Source organism: Condylura cristata, unplaced genomic scaffold (assembly GCF_000260355.1).
Source record: "Condylura cristata isolate star-nosed mole 26May11 unplaced genomic scaffold, ConCri1.0 scaffold00015, whole genome shotgun sequence".
NCBI lineage: Eukaryota > Metazoa > Chordata > Mammalia > Eulipotyphla > Talpidae > Condylura > Condylura cristata.
The window spans coordinates 1465823-1481135 of record NW_004567116.1 but is presented as its reverse complement, the minus strand read 5'-3'; the positions used below and the strand labels follow the sequence as shown (position 1 = coordinate 1481135).

Genomic DNA, 15313 nt, shown 5'->3' with positions numbered 1-15313 from the left:
GCCCGGGGGGCGCAGGGGCTGGGGGGGGGGGCGGGGGGGGGGGGGGGCCCCGGGGGGCGCAGGGGCTCACCCACCGGAGCTGTCCTCCTCCGACTCGGTCTGGCTGCTGCGCTCCTCCTCGCTCTCCTCCTCCTCCCCGTTCATCTCTGCGGCAGAGTCGCCCTCTGCTTCCATCTCTTCCGCGTCCTTGCTGGGGGGCTGGATGGGCATCTGCGTGCTGGGGGGGCGGGGCTGTCACTCACCTGGGCCCCACTCTCGCGGTGAGGGGGGCCATGGGCGCTCGCGCCTCGGACACTACTGGGGATGCCCATCCTGGCCAGGTGCAGGGCGGATCCCGCCGCCTATGGGAGGGGGCCCCAACTCCGGATGGGGGCTCGCGCGGCCCAGCCCCCTCACAGCAGGGCCCACAGACCCCACCCCGGGGCATCCTCTGTCTTCTCACTGTGCTCCCAGTCAATCCCTTCTCCTGCCTCCTCTGGCACCTCAGGTCCCCCTGGCCTCCCGAATCCGCACCTTCCACTGCTCCTGGTGGCCGCTTCCTGTGAGACCTCACACCTGCCCTGGCAGCAGCTGCCACTGGGAACAGCTCTAACCTCACCCCATCCCACTTAACTGCTCTCCCATTCCCACTCCAGGCCACACTGTCCCACGGCCACACCCTCAAGTCCTGGGTGCCCACTTGCCCCACCTCCCCTTCATTCCTGCCTGCGCATCACCTGTCCGCTGACCCGGCTCCTGTGCAGGCTGCCGGCCTCCTTGTGGCCTGAGCCCCTGTCGGCTGTCAGTGCTTATCTAAACTGACCTCTGGCAGCACGGACAGCATTCCCTGCCCAGCTCTCGCGTCGCGTCTAACACTCAAGGACCTAAGCTACACTGGGGGTTGGGCAGTATGGCAGGTCTGGCCTCAGGGAGCCTGCAAGTTCCTGGGAGAGGGAGGCAAAGAGGCACCACATCGGACGTGGGAAGAGTTAAGAGCAGGGGTGCATGGGGCCCGGAGCCCCTTGCAGCAGTGAGGGTGTCCAGGGGAAGATGGCCAGATGGGCCGAGCAGGCCAAAGGAGGCCACATTCTGAGAGTGTGAGTAGCATGTGCAAAGACCCTGAGGTGAGCGGAGCCAGGGGCAGGTCACATGCATCTGGGACTCAGAAGCTGCCCACTGGCACAGACCGAGGTTCCCAGACCTCGGGAGAGGATACCACTAGCAGTGCAGAATGTGTGGGACGAGGTCCAGGACCAACGTCCAGGGAGAGTGGAGAACAGACCTGAAGTCACAGGGAGATGAATTTCAGAAAGGAGTGGTGACGGGCCGCACGCTGCGGTGAGTCACCCAAGCCTCACGGTTCTCTCCACCGAAGTGGCCTCTGCCTACCAGCGCAAGACCAAGAAGGGTCTGTGGCCACAGGGAGGTGCTTCTAGCTCTTCTGGGCACCGCTCTGTGCTCCTGTGGACTGGAGCCCCACGGCCGCCCACGCCTCATGAGACCCATCGGCCTCTTCTCAGGGCTGTGCAGCCCAGGCAGGGGCTACCCAAACGCCCGCAAGTCCTGGCTCATGTCGTAACTGGAAGACTTTGCAAATACAAATTCAACAAAACAAACCTGCCTGGGGCAGGGGTGGCTTTTACTTTGTGGTTGCTCAGTCACCCCACTAAGCCGGTGGTAGCAAACCAAAACGTTCACTTCCTCCACACCCATTCGAGTTGTGTCCAATAACTGGCCCGCAGGACATTTAGTCACCTTCCTCAAAGATTTCACAAATGCTTGGGCCCTGGCGCGGCTCTCCAAACCAGCACATCTTTCCCACTCTCAGGCGCTCTCCGTTCCTGAAGCTCCTAAACCTCTTAGTTCCTCTTCGCTGCTAAGGACATAGGTATTTACCTGCAAGAGCCACAGAAACAGCCCTACCTTCCCGAGCCAGAGGGCGGCAGTGAAGTGGAAGGGGGGTTCTGACTACGAACGAGCTAAATTAAGTCACGTCCACCCCTCCTCACCCCGGTGCAAAACACGAGGCTGGCCACAGTCACCGGTCGCTTAGAGACTGCCCGGGGCCGGGGCTGGACAAGCAAATTGTCAGGCGCGGGGCACATGCAATTCCTCTCTCCACACTGCGCCTCTCGGGTTGGCCTCCGGGAAAGGCGGCCCCTTCCCCGCCCTCCAAGAGGCCAACCCGGACCGTCCGCGGCGCGCCGGGAGCCTCACGCCCCGCTCCATCCCCCGCGGGGCCGGCTCTTTCGCGGCCAGCGGCCCCGCACGCGTGCGGCCGGTTACAGAGTCGCTTTGGGCCGGCTGCGACCGACGGGCCGGGGAGGCCGAACCGGGCGCCGGGGGTGGCGATACGCACCGCGGGCAGTGGGGCCTCGGCCTCGCGTCCGCGACTCCTGGAGGGGCACCGGAGGCTGCGGCTACGGGCGGCCGCCGGCTCCCGGAAGCGCTGCGCCGGTCCTGCCTCCCGGGGCGGGGCCTGCTCGCGCTTCCGCGTGCGTCACCAGGAGGCGCCGGCCCGGAGGCTTGCCATTGGTCCACGGGGCCGCCAGCGCGCCGCGGGCCGGTCTCCATAGCAACGGGCGAGAGTCTCCCGGGCCCGCGGCGGCGGGACCCGCGGATGGTTGTCCCGCTTACCCGCCCGCGCCCCGCTGCCGCGGTGACCTCTCTGCGGCGTCCCCGGGGAAAAGCGGCGGCACCTCCCCGCCCCCCGCTGCGGAGAATAACGGAGTCGGCTGCAGGTGTGAACACGTATTTATTTACACTCGGTCGGCGGTAGGCAGAGAACCCAGCCCAGCCTGTTGGGGACAGGACTCCTGCATCGCCTGCGGGCCCTCCCCTTCCCCAGCGTCTCCGCCGGTGGAGGCCCGAGACGAAGGACGGACGGAATCCAACGCGTCCCCGGACTTCTTTCCGGAAAGCTCCTCTTGTTAGGTACTCAGGCTTCTCAGCTCCGCCCCACTCATACTTTCCGCTCTGCTGCTGCTCACCCACCCAGGATTGTTAATAACAACAACAATAATAATACTGTAATAATATTAATAATACTTCACATTTGTACGAAGCTTACAGAATGTTTTCACATATAGCATCTCACCTGAGCCTCCCAACAGTTCTGTGAGGTAGGTATTCTCACCTCCCTTTTTACAGACCGGGTAACTGAGGCTCAGAGAGGGAACGGGATTTGCTCAAGGCCACACAGCTAGTTAGTGGTAAAGCTAGGACTTGGTCCCAGCACCCCAAGTCCAGTGTTCCAACACACCACAGCTACCACGGGAAGTGGAGTGACATCTCTTACCCCAGTCAGGCCTGAAGGGTGGCCTAAGGAGGCTGAGACTTCTCAGACTAGGATAGGGAGGGCTCAGCAGTGACGGGGGGAGTTGGGGTACTTGGCCTTCAACTCCTGTTTGAACTGGCGGTAAAGGATCTTATTGTGCTGATTTTCAGCCTCCTTTTGGGGATGAAACTTCAAGGCTTCTTTGAAACCCTTATGAATCAAAAACCCTTCATTCAGCACCTCAAAATCGAATCCTGCCATATGCAGCTCACAAGCCTGTGGGGGAGAGAGAGGTCAGCAAAGTTTGATGACATTCCTAGGGCCCAGTTATACTTCCAAAGTCAGGCTCCAGCAGCCCCACTTCTCCCTCTGGAGGCACCCTGGATCTTGCACAGGTGTCATCCGACCACCCCCTGAACTGTGAGCCTCCCTGCCTCATTTCCACCCAGGGCCACTCTGCTCCCTGACCCCACCACCCTCCTACCCCAGTTCCCGGCCCCGCCCCCTAAGGGTACCTGGCTGATGCGGTTGAAGCCATACTGCCGAAAGCGCTCATCGAACGCGGGCACCTTGCCTCCAGCCACGTAGAACGGCTCCCAGGGGTCCTGCCAGGGCACCACGTAGGAAGGCCTCAGTAAGGTCTCTTCTGGCAGGTTGACCCAGCGGGAGTAGTTGGTGGGCGCCTGGCAGGGCGTGCACAGCCCATAGTAGAAGGGCCGAACCTCGCCCACCTGGTAAAGTTGCAGCAGTTCGTTTTTGTTCATGGGCATGCGGCGGGCACGGCGGATCTCGAAGGCAGGCACTACCAGCGCGGTGCCACCCCACTGCTTGCTCTGATCCAGCATTTCCCGCAGGCCTCTCCACAGCCCCTCGCTGGGCACCATGTCCACGTCGATTACCAGGGCATAGTTGGCCCCCTCACGCGCCAGATTCCGCAGCAGATTATTGGGGTAGGAGACATTGGTGCCTAGCGCGTAATTGATCCCGGGCTGGGCCACTCTGGCTAGCTTGTCAAAGACCTCCTGGCAGGACCGCAGCAGGGCAAACTCCCCGGGCTCCCGGGGGTCGGGCACGGCGGCCTCGTAGCGCGAGGGGCACACGAGGTGCATGGCGACCCTGGCGCGCATATCGGGGCAGTGGCTGCTCAGCGCGTAGGTCAGCACCGTGGCCAGCTGCGCCTCCTCCTTGGTAGCCGCGAACACCGACACGGACAGTGGGCCCTCCCAGCGCTCCAACAGGCCTGAGAGGTGCAGCAGGTTGTCCACGCTGGCGTGCGTAGCAAGGATCACATCGTTGGGGTCCATGGTGGTTTTCAGTAGGCCCCTGTAGACGCGGTAGTCGCCGCTGGCGTCCAGGACGCCTCCGGAGGCCAGCGCGGCACGGAGCTGCGCCTTAACTTGGTCCACGGACCGCGGGGACGGGGGAAAGAACTCGAAATACTGCTCTTGCTCCTCCTGCCCGTGCAGCCCGGACAGCAGCGACAGGTAGAGCAGCTGCAGCATCGCCACCAGCATCAGCGCGGCCAGCAGCAGCTGGTAGAAGGCGCACCGGATGGCGTAGGACATCTGCATGGCTCTCCGGGCTCGGGGCGCGCAGCAGGGACCACCGGGCCGCAGCTCCGCCAGCCGCGGCAAGCCCGGATTTACCGCAGCCTACCGAGCGCCGCCGAAGGCAGCCGACGCCAGCCGAGCCCCGCGGGCAGCCCCGCCCGCTCCGCGCGCCCGCGCGCCCCCTGTGCGCGAGGAGGAGCTACTGCAGCCGCCTCCGCGCCGCCAACGTCGCCCCGGGCCGCGCGGCAGCCCCCGACACGCACCCCCTCTTGCGGGGTCGGTGCGCGACCCCCGGACCGAGCACGGCCCGAAGTCCTCACGCGCCCGCCCCAGGTCCGGGAAACGGGCAGAGCTCAGCTGCGGCCTGGCGAAGGAGGGCGCGAGCTTCCGGCCGTGGCGGTGGAAGGCTTTCCGCCCTGAAAGCCCCTTTCTCGTCGCGATCTCGCTGCCTCGGACCCCGCGAGGCGGCACCGGGAGTAGGTCAGAGGTGGCCGGAAGCTGCGGAGCAGATCGGCGATAAGGCAATGTGGAAAGGGGCGCCCCGTGCGGGACGAGGTGGCCGAGTGGTTAAGGCGATGGACTGCTAATCCATTGTGCTTTGCACGCGTGGGTTCGAATCCCATCCTCGTCGGTCGCGTTTTACCCGGGAAGTGAGTCTTAATTTTCTAATTCCCCCTGTCGGGAGCGGGAGTTGCAGGTGGCACGAAGCTGGCCCTCGCTTCTTTGCTCTGCTCGCGGTCCCCTGAGCCTCCCTGGGCGAGGCGGAAGGTGCGCTGGTCTTGTCCCTAGAAAGAGCACTGGGAGCCGCTTGGAGCCGCCATTCTGGCCACCGCCGAATTCGGGGCAGGTGTTGTTACCTGCAGCATTGGAGGGGCCGCCCTGCCGCCAGATGCCCCCCGCCCCCATATTCTTAAGTGGTGGGATCGGGGTGGTTGTAGTAGAGTTTGTTTAATTATTCTGCTCAGCCCGCAAATTCCCCGCCCCCAGAACTTCTCCCGGGGCAGAGATCTTCCTCACCCACCCACCCACACGGCTCCCTGCACCTCAAATATTTTAACACCTGCCAACGCACAGAGGTGCTTTCATAAGTGTGGAATAACTGATCCATGGGACTCTAGAAAAGGAGACACTGGGGGAAGAAGCCAGGCATTTCCAGACTGAGCCGGTAAATTGTCTGTAATCTCTGCTCAGGTTGTGACTCTCGCCCAGGGCCCCGGGCACCCTGGGGAGGACCTTGAGCTCCGGACTCCAGAGGCCATGGGGAGCCGATGCTGCGGTGGGGGAGGTGGCAGGGCACCCGCACAGTGGCCCCGTGCCCCGACTTAGCGCCTGCCTCCGCCAGGGACGCCTTAGGCCAGGGTGGGGCCTCCTGGGCGCTCAGGTGCTGTCCTTGGCTTTCGGTGGCGACCTGTGCCAGGAGCGTGGAGGACTGGCAGCCCGGGCCCAGCGAGCCGGAGGTCAGACTCCAGATTTGGTGCCAGATGGATTTTCTTTAACCTTTGGGTGTGTAAAAATAAATCACATTTGTTGATAACTTTGGTGAATCAGGATATTTCACATGAAATCTGGCGTTCAACTTCTGTTTAGATTCTGAAGACCCGGAAATGCCAGGCGGGCACTGGTGGCAAGCCGTGAACCTAGAGCTGCCCCTGCGCTGCCTCCTTGCCAGGACTCTGTCCACCCGCCCTGGGCCTCAGCGTTTGAATCACATCTGCGATGCTCACAGATCCCCGTTTACTGCCAAGGCTGAAGTTTGCCTGGGCACCGGGCACAGTTCACCTGGCCACCACACGCCAACCTCATAGCAGGCGCCAGGGACTGAAACGCCCCCTCATGGCCTTCTGTGCCCTCCCCGTCACCCCGGCTCTCCTCAGCTCTGGCTGTTTCCGGGTTCCATCCTTTCACGGTCACCTGGAAACACACCTGTAAAGTAACCGGTCATAAAATGCTTCTCTGAGTGACATGAGCTGCTCCAGCAAATTAATCAAATCCGAGGAAGGAGTCACAGAAGTCAGGAGCCTGGGTGATGATCTGGCCTCGCGACTGGCACGTGCAGCTTGCCGCTCCCGGCGTCAGAGTGGGGCTGAGTGGGGTGGACGCACTGGTGGCGTGGTGCAGGGAACCTGCATGCGACCTTCCCGTGTGTAGAAATACACTGGAATTTCTTTGCGTTGATCTTGAATCTTGCAACTTTGCTAAATTCACTGGTCATAGATGTACATACACATGTATTTTTTTTAAAGAGAATGTTTATTAGGAAAAGGAAAGGAGAAGGCCCTTGTGTAGACACAGCGGGCAGGAAGAGCTGCACATGGCAGTTATAACAGTGTGTGCGTGTGTGTGTAAGATTTTTCGAGATTCATTTACTTGTGCATACAAAAACTGGAGTACAGGCCAGAGGTGGGGGGCACGCTGAGCTGTCAGGGCTCACCTGACCTTGGCTGTCCTGACCCCTTCCTCCCCTCCCCCAGCTCAGCCCTCCCGTGTCTTTCTGATGACTCTGGTATTTGCCAGTGTTTTACTTTATCAGGTCACCTGCTATGTAAACGCGCACACTGGCTTATCATCCTGACTTGCTTTACCGCACGTTCTCCCAGACGCCTTCCGTGTGTTGAAGACGCCTCAGTGGTCGTCCGTGGGGCTGGGTTTACCGCATCACCTTGGCGGGCTGGACAGGCGGCTGCCCAGCGGGCTGTTGTAGACAAGCCGCTCTTCACACCAGCTCGCTGGGGCTTCTTAGGCTGAAGGCTTCATATTACCCTCTGGCTGGGTGCCCAGGAGTGGGGCTGCAGGTCATACGGTAGTTCCATTTTTAGTTTTCAAAGGTAAATCAGAATGCTTCCATAGTGGTCTCGTTAGTTTATGTCGCCCACTGTGTAATCATGCTCCTTTCTCCACGCCCTGTCCAGCGCTTCTGCTTAATATGTGTTCTTGTCATGGCGTGAGGGGGGGGTCTCGTGGCGTGCAGGGATCTCGTGGCATGGGGGGGTTCTCGTGGCGTGAGGGGCGTCTCGTGGCGTGCAGGGATCTCGTGGCGTGAGGAGGTTCTCGTGGTGTAAGGCGGTCTCATATACGTTACTCAAGACCCACCTGAATGTCTCCAAATGCCTGTCTTGACTTCCCAGTGGGATCACCAACCCCCCTCTCTATTCTTACATTAGGTACTTTTAGGGGGCTCCCCCAGGCCCACTGTAAGTTATTCGCCTGTTTCCATGGATGCAGGCCATGTCCTCGGCTTCATGGTCACCAGGCCAGTCGGGGCCTGTGACTAGCTGAAGACCCCTCCTTACTGGGGCTCTGCCCTGTGGCATAGCCAGCTGTCGAGGTCACTTTGCCTCACTTTCCTAATATAAACGCAGCCTCTGGTTTCCCAGCCCACAAGGTACCTGGCATGGCACAGCTGCTAGTGACTGGTGGGTGGCAGGAGGCATGGGGTCGAAAGGCTGTGCTGGGCACGGCAGGCAGGGGTGGGGTGCAGGGGCTGCGTCCGTCTGTGGAACTGGCCTGGTGGGGACACCCGCACCAGGGCTGGCTGCCTCCTTGAGGCTCCATTTCGAAGCAGCAGCCCAGGGAGGCAAAGGGCGCTGGCGGAGGGTAAAGGGGCAGCCCTGTCCATCTAGCTGGGCCCTGCCCAGGAACCCAAGGCACCTTCAAGCAGAAGCTGTGGCTGCCGTGGCCCCACCAGCGATGCCCACTGCCCCTGCCCTCCTGTGGCCTCAGGGTTCTCCCTGCCAAGTGGGTACAGTCACTTGCACCCCACCCGGCCCATCAATTCAAACAGCTGAAAGCACTTTGGAAATAAAGACTCTGTGAACTCAGGATACAAACGAAGAAGGCTGTAATTAGACCCAGGTCCCAGGTCAGGAGGAGACAGCAGGAAGGTGAAGGAAGTGCTCAGGGCTCCAACCCGAGTCCCTTGAGGAAAGGAGCTACAGGCGGAGGGCGGGAGAGCAGCACCAGGGAGTATGAGGCGGGGCTGGGTCTGGGCTTGGCCGCAGGCCGGTCACTTTCCCTGTGACTCCGTGGACTCACCAGTTCCAGGAGGGAGCACAGCCTCTGTCTGGCTTCTCCGGGGAACTCTGAGGCTTGGGGAGCACGGGTGTGAAGGGCTTTGCAACCCCTAAAGTGCCTAAACCGCTGGCTGTGGGCTGGGACCCGGGCCTGCGGGGCCCTGGGAGTGGAGACTTGGCAGAACAAAAACACTGCTGGAGGCCCAGGGAGCCCTCTGGGCAGGCCCCTTCTCCCTGCTGCCCTTGAGATCCCCGCAGCCTCTTCCCTGGGATCTGAGGGCCACTGAAGGGGCATTCCTGCCATGCCCACTGCACCTCAGCCAGGCGCAGGGGGCCTCTGGCCCCTGGTGACCAGCGAGGGGCTTTCTGGCGATTAGCAGGTGCGTTCCTGACGGGGAGGAAGGCCAGGCCCCTGGGCCCTCTAGTCTTCGGCCGACGCCTTCCTGCGAGGTGTGTGTCTGTGTCAGCTGCCTTCCTGGGTGAGGGCCGGCAGGACCCTCAGCCGGTGAATTCTTCCGTGCAGCACCCCAAGTGGCCAGCCACTAGGGAAGGAGGGTGCCTGCCTACTGGCACCCTCCAGACCGGGGGGTCTCACCCAGCAGAGGCTCGAGCGGGGCCCGCCGTCCCCCTGCGCTGGGCATCTGCCGTGGACAGGGCAGTGGGGGTACCACTGCCGGGGAGCCCGAGGAGGCCTTCAGAGCAGCGCCTTGAAGAGGAAAGACAGGGAGGCTCCGCAGGAGAGCCCCAGCGCCAGGAAGAAGGTCATCAGTGCGCCGGCCACCTCCCTCTCGTGCGGCAGCACCTGCCTGGAGCACAGGAAGCAGCGCCTCAGCGCCAGCCAGGCCCTCACCCGCCTGCCACCTGCGCGAGGGCCACTGGGGCCAGGCCGAGGTCGCTGCGGCAGGCCCTCTTCCCTGTGGACTGGGCTCCTGGCCTGTGAAATGAGGCCACGGGCCGATCCAACATCACAAGAGTCTAATCCCGCTGCTTCTCTCTGGACAGAACGTCCCCAACCTGGTGCTCCCGGCCCCCCTCCTCCCTGGGTCCTCAGCCCCACGGCCCTTAGCGTGGGCACCCGGAGCCCCGCCTTGACCAAGGCCTTAGATCTTCCCCCGCTGAGGCCTCGCGCTGGCCGGGCCCAAAGGGAGGGCAGGGAGATAGGCCTGGAGCAGCAGCCGCAGCCACAGTCTGGGCCGCTCAGCCCGGTCCACCCGGCTGCGGCCGCCGCTCGGGAGGGCCCAGGGCGGCGCGGCTGGGTCGGCAGAGCAGACGGACCCGTCCCGCCGGGCGACCCCCAGAGAGCCCGCCCCACCCGGACCTGGGCGCCAGGCACATGGTGAGGGACACCAGGTAGCCGTTGGACACGGCGAAGAGCAGCATGAAGGTGATGAAGTAGGCGTCCTGGGGGAAGAGCACGGGCAGCCGGGACCGCCCGGGCGCGTGGCACAGCATGAAGAGCGGCACGAACAGGAAGCGCAGGCACACCAGCAGCGGCAGCAGCCGGCTGTCCTCGTCCGGCTGTGGCAGAAGCTGGGGTGAGCGCGGTCTGCCGGGGGCCCCTCGGGCACTGACCTCCCCCACCTGAGCCACGGGGCCACCGGGCGGCCTGGGGCAGCGCTGCCTCTCCTCAGGCTGCTGCTTCCTCCAGGGCAGAGGGCGCCCCAGGCTGTCTGCAGTTTCCAACTCAGTTCCTCCCAGCACCCCGAGGGTTCCCCAGCTCCCTTTCCGGCGGGGTTTGCCGAGTGCAATCAGAACTGGGGGCAGGCCCGTCCTGGCTGGGCTCAGAGCAGCTCCTCTGATGGAGCCGACTGGCTGTGCGAGGCCGCGGTTAAGCAGCAGCGCCTCGGAAGGCCAGTCCACCACTCGGGACCCTGCCCCAGCTCGCCCCAGCTCACGCCGACGCAGGAGCCTGCAGCTAAGTGAGCACCAGGGCCGGGCCTGGGCTGGATGCCGGGGCCAGAGCCCACTGGGTGCGGCTTCTGCTGCCAAGGAGCTCAGGCACTGGCCCCATTTTTCCAGGGGCGCGGTGTCCATCCCAGGCCCAGACCCGCTGGGCTTCCTAAAGCCGCCAGGCCACCCCAGCCCAGGCGTGCGTACCCACAGGAAGTAAGAGGTCAGGCTCCGGCCCAGCCAGTCCATGACGTTGAAGAGCAGGAAGCAGCAGATGGGGTTGAAGAACTGACCTGGGAGGCAGAGGAGGGCTCAGCCTGCCCCGCCACGCCCCCGCCCCTCCCCTGGGCTGGCTCGGGCACTCACTCCACTTCCCGGGACCAGTGGAGCTGGTCACCATGGCTGTGATGGCGGGGAAGACAGACAGGGTGACTGTGAAGACCAACACAAGGCACAGCGCCGTCAGCCAGATCTGGGAGCCGGAGGCAGGGGCGTGAGCGGGCAGGGCAGCCCCAAGCAACCGGCCCGCCCCGGCGGCTGCGTCTCCCACCCACTCTGCCCCTGCCCCTGGGGCGACAGCGCGACCGAGGCCCCATTCCACCCAGGGCCTCTGGAGGCCGGAGAGGGCCGCCTTCCTCCCGGGCTGGCCGTCGGGAGCCATGTCGCAGCCAAACCTTCCGGAAGACAGCGAGGACAGGTGTCCCCGGCTTCTGGGGCTCCTCCGGCTCCAGCTCTGGCTCCTTCTCAAGGTCAAGATCCAGAGTCAGGGCTGCCTTCTGGGGGCTGTTGGGGATCCCGTTCTTCTCATCTAGGGCAAGACGGGAGGGCAGGGTCCTGCCTGTGACAGCCAGGCCAAGGGACACCTCCAGCACTAACACGGTGACCAGCCTCCACCGGCCGCAGGCGGAGAGATCAGTGCTGGCTGTGCCGAGGGCCACCTGCCAGGCACGGCACCACCTTAGCCGTGCCTGGCTTTACAAACTGAGGCTCAGAGAGGTGAAGGCATGCCCAAGGCCACAGCTGGGCTGCTGTGAAGTTGGGATTCAGTGCGGTGACACTCCGCCGCTCCCCTATCCAGAGGAACAGGCCCAGAGGGCGGCCGGGTGACTGACTACAGGCTCCCTGGCGGCAGGGGTGAGCCCCAGCTGGGGGGAGGTGCTTCCCAGCAGGGGTGTCTTGGGCCTCCTGCAGGGCGGGGACTCACCAGCCTGGAGGAGCTCAGCTTTGGTCTCCAGCTCCTGACCTTGGGCGCCCGGTGGCTTCTTGGCCAGGTAGTAGCGGGCAAATTCCTGTAAAGGGAGAGCTGAAGTGTCTGGATCCCTCCGGGTTGGCCGGGGACCCCCAGGGAATGGCATTTTCGGGGACCACACTGGGCCCAGGCCCCCCCTTCACCCCGGCCTCTCTCAGGGCCCCAGGCTCACCAGGTGGGGCAGGCTCAGGTAGCACACGATGGACAGGAGGATGCCCACGCAGGGCGTGATGAAGTACCCCAGCGCGGAGGTCTGGGCGTCCACGCCGCCTGTGCGGGAAGGTCAGGGCAGAGCCGGGGGTGCTGGCCGCGGCTCCCACGGCTGAGGGGCCCTCTCCCGTGACGCGCTCTCGGATGCCCCCTGCGCCTGCACCCTTCGTGCCTCTCACTTCCCTGCTGTGCCACCACTTTGTGGCGCACCTACTACGTGCCCGCTTTCTCTTGTGCCGCCTGTCAAGGTCTGAGACCGAAGCAGCCATCATCGTTTGGGTGGGAAATGACCCGTCCCACGGCCGCTGCCGGACAGACCTGGGTTACCCCCAAATCTCTCGGAATTCCCGACTTGTTCTCTCGCGTGACCTCGACCTGCCGCGACACAGGCGTGGCCCGGCGGCCCTGCCCAGGGTTACCCAGGCCCCACCAGTCTTTGTCCCCGCGGAACACAGGCCCGCTGCTGACTGCACGCCCAACCCCCAGCTCCGCACACCCCACCGCCTCCCCCCGCGTTCAGAACCAAGCATCTCATCACTGGCACATCCTCTCTGCTGCCCAGAACCCACAGGCCACCCCGGCCCTCCAGCTACCCAGTGAACTCACTGGCCATGGACAGCAGCATGGCAAGGGCGGCGAAAATCCCAGCCAGGCCCTGGCCACTGAGGAAGAGGGTGCTGTAGGTGGAGGGCATGGTGCCCAGCTGCCCGAAGAGGCTGCCCTGCAGAACTGCACAGAAGGCTGCAGAGGGACGAGAGCGGGGCCGTGCAGTCAGGCCCGGGGCTCCCGGCGGGGTTGTCGCCGGGCGGCCTGAGGCTCGAGCTAGCCCCCGCCCGGTCCTTCCTGCTCTGAGGTGCGGCCTCAGACGCGGGGCAGGGCAGGGCGATGAGGCTGGGGGAGGTGGTGTCTGGACAGGGCTGAGGTGCTCACAGTTGATGAACCAGACGGAGGCCATGGTGATGGCAAAGAAGGGCCCAGGGCTCATGTCCACCTTGACCAGCGCCGCCGTCAGGGCGAAGAGCAGCAGGATGACCAGCAGGCTGCCCAGGATCCGCACCGACTCGGGGATGCTGCTCGGGGCAGGGGCACCGGGCGTCAGCTGCGCCAGCGAGGGAGGAGCGCAGTGGGCGCCAGGGGAGTGGAGGAAGGGGGCCTCCCGGGGGCCCCAGTGGACCTGCCTGGGCGCGGGGAGGGGCCCCGGCCGCTCACCACTGGTACAGGAAGGAGTTGAGGAGCGTGAAGAGCAGCAGGGGCAGCTGGGACAGAAGCGTCACCCAGTTGTTGAAGTTGTAGGTGTCCACGGGGCCCGTGTGGTTGGTGCCCAGCGTCCCGGTGGTGTTGGCTCCCGCGAGCCGTCCCTGGAAGTACTGCCAGGGTGCCGGGGGAGGAGGATACAGGGTCACCCTAAAATCCACCCACGGGAACCCCCAGCCCATTTCTGCAATGCCGGGGATTGCTCAGCCCCCTGCTGTCCTCGGCCGTGCCGGGGGCAGGCGGGGCCATGATGTGCGCTGACAGACGGGGGCAGCCTGGGACAAGCCAGCCCTGGGCCCCAGCTCCGTCTCTGGCCCATCGCCCCCTCAGGGCCCTGGCTCCGGCCCCAGCCCCTGCGGGGCAGCCCCGACCTCCCTGAGTGTTCACTGTGCGGCTCCTGCAAGCTCCTTCTCTCTGAAACACCCATTCCTGGGCCCCTGCCCGCCGGCCCTGGCACAGGGCTCCTGCAGGCGAAGCCCAGAGGGTCCAGCGGAGCACCTGCAGCCTTCAGAGCAGGTCCAGCTCCCTTTCCTGGCCTCCCGCTGGATCCTGCTGAGCTCCAGGTACCCCGGGGCTCTGGTTCTTGCTCCCGCAGTCTGGAACTCTCCAACCAGGGCTTCTGCAAGGCTGCCTGGCGCAGCCCTGCGCACCCTTTGCTCAAGCTACAACCACCTTTCCTCTGCAGCACAGGGAACTGCCCCTCCCCTGGGACCCTCGGGCCCCTGTTCTGAGCCCGGCGGCAGGCGCGTGCACACAGCTCATTACATTATTAATAGCTTGCTGGCACCCATGTGCGCCAGGCGCAGGGGCTGATTCATCTCTGGGTTTCCAGGGCCCAGCCCAGAGCCAGGCACTGAAGAGGCCTCTGGAAAGTCCTCGAGCTGGACAGGGGAACAACCCGGCCCCACTTTCTGTCCTCTCGGGAGAGTCTCAGCTGCCAGAGCAGAGAGCCTTCCCCGGCTGTCTCCTCCTGGGAGGTGAGGGGGCAAGAACTGGGCCACGGGAGGGGCACCCCAAATTCGTGCTGTATGAATGAACGCGTTTCGTGCTACTTCAAAGAAAACGGGAGTCTTTGCCAACCCACTCCCGGAGTGACTGGCTCCCGGGCCACGACAAACGGGCGGGGCGGGGCGCGGCTTCCCGCGGGTTCCACAGTGCGTCCCGCCAGGATCTGGACCCGAAACCTCGGTGACCGGACCTGAGCGAGGCACCTCCTGTCTCTGAGCGAGCGACACATGGGCACAAAGGGGGGCCTGGCGGGAAAGCGAGGCGGTTGGCGGCCGCGAGTCTCACCGGGATGGCGGTGATGAAGAAGTTCCAGGGCAGGAGGGTGCCCAGCCCCAGGACAAAGAAGCTGATCCCGACCAGGCGGTAGCTGTGGGGACCAGGCAGAAGGTCACCCCGAGGACGCACCGCCAGGCCACCGGCCGCCGCTCCCGCCTCCCAGGCCCCCCGCGGAGACAGGACTACAAGCCCCATCACCGCGACTGGGCCGCCCAGGGAGCCGGCTGATGGGATTTGTAGTTCCAGCCGGTCTTTCTTTGCGCCTTCGCGCACCCGAAAGGGGCGGGTGTTTGCTGCCCACGGCCCCCAGGCCCCGGAATGCACCCCACCGGCCCCGACTCGCCTGTCCTGCGGGGCGTCTCCTCGCGCCATAGCCGCCCAGCAGATGCACCCGGTGGGAGAGGTGGGGGAGCCGCCCTGCGCCGCGCGGGAGCCCGAGGGCCGGGCGCCCCCGAGGCTGGTCTTGCGGGCGGAGGGCAGAGGCCTGGGGCGTCCGGTCTTCCCGCGGGGGGCGGGCAGGCGGGAGCTGAGGAGTGAGATCCTGGGGGCTGCGCCGGGCTCCAGCTCAGCAGCGCGGACCTCGGCTCCGCCCCCGGGGCGGGCACAGAGT

The 15313-nt window shown here is 64.6% G+C and overlaps 3 protein-coding genes and 1 non-coding gene across 5 annotated transcripts in view; 1 reads left to right on the top strand and 3 right to left on the bottom strand.

Annotated features, from left to right (window-relative positions):
• Window positions 1-2661, bottom strand: part of BRMS1 (breast cancer metastasis suppressor 1) — a 5893-nt gene extending 3232 nt beyond the window's left edge. Inside the window, exons 1-2 of the mRNA XM_012725132.1 lie at window positions 2339-2661; window positions 75-217 (exon numbers count right to left, since the gene is read on the bottom strand). Coding sequence (XP_012580586.1) covers window positions 75-217; window positions 2339-2553 — 358 coding nt within the window. The 5' untranslated portion in view covers window positions 2554-2661. The remainder of the gene's footprint in view (window positions 1-74; window positions 218-2338) is intronic.
• Window positions 2662-2715: 54 nt separating this feature from the next.
• B4GAT1 (beta-1,4-glucuronyltransferase 1) lies at window positions 2716-4968 on the bottom strand. Its single transcript, XM_004682596.2, has 2 exons — window positions 3772-4968; window positions 2716-3532 (listed from the first exon to the last, which is right to left on the bottom strand). Exons 1-2 carry the CDS (start codon window positions 4825-4827, stop codon window positions 3341-3343), a joined length of 1248 nt encoding a protein of 415 aa, XP_004682653.1. The 5' UTR covers window positions 4828-4968; the 3' UTR covers window positions 2716-3340.
• Window positions 4969-5355: 387 nt separating this feature from the next.
• Window positions 5356-5437, top strand: TRNAS-GCU. The gene has a single exon. It is a non-coding gene; the product is annotated as a tRNA-Ser (tRNA).
• A 3989-nt stretch (window positions 5438-9426) lies between these two features.
• On the bottom strand, window positions 9427-15256 carry SLC29A2 (solute carrier family 29 (equilibrative nucleoside transporter), member 2). 2 transcript variants are annotated; one of them, XM_004682595.2, is made up of 12 exons: window positions 15047-15256; window positions 14713-14794; window positions 13375-13532; window positions 13096-13235; window positions 12772-12906; window positions 12128-12225; window positions 11911-11995; window positions 11381-11514; window positions 11073-11178; window positions 10914-10999; window positions 10135-10334; window positions 9427-9622 (listed from the first exon to the last, which is right to left on the bottom strand). In XM_004682595.2, exons 1-12 carry the CDS (start codon window positions 15073-15075, stop codon window positions 9511-9513), a joined length of 1365 nt encoding a protein of 454 aa, XP_004682652.1. In that variant the 5' UTR covers window positions 15076-15256; the 3' UTR covers window positions 9427-9510. The 2 variants fall into 2 exon arrangements, with proteins under 2 accessions (XP_004682652.1, XP_012581149.1); XM_012725695.1 differs by having other exon boundaries at window positions 9483-9618.
• Between the last annotated feature and the right edge of the window lie 57 nt (window positions 15257-15313).

Excerpts from the sequence above, each read along its gene's own strand:
- B4GAT1 (XM_004682596.2), bottom strand. The coding sequence starts at position 4,827 with ATGCAGATGTCCTACGCCATCCGGTGCGCCTTCTACCAGCTGCTGCTG. Across the intron at positions 3,533-3,771 it reads GCTTCAACCGCATCAGCCAG|GCTTGTGAGCTGCATATGGC; the intron begins GTACCCTTAGGG and ends TCTCCCCCACAG.
- SLC29A2 (XM_004682595.2), bottom strand. The coding sequence starts at position 15,075 with ATGGCGCGAGGAGACGCCCCGCAGGACAG. Across the intron at positions 11,000-11,072 it reads CACTGGTCCCGGGAAGTGGA|GTCAGTTCTTCAACCCCATC; the intron begins GTGAGTGCCCGA and ends TCTGCCTCCCAG. Across the intron at positions 9,623-10,134 it reads ACCATGTGCCTGGCGCCCAG|GCAGGTGCTGCCGCACGAGA; the intron begins GTCCGGGTGGGG and ends CCTGTGCTCCAG.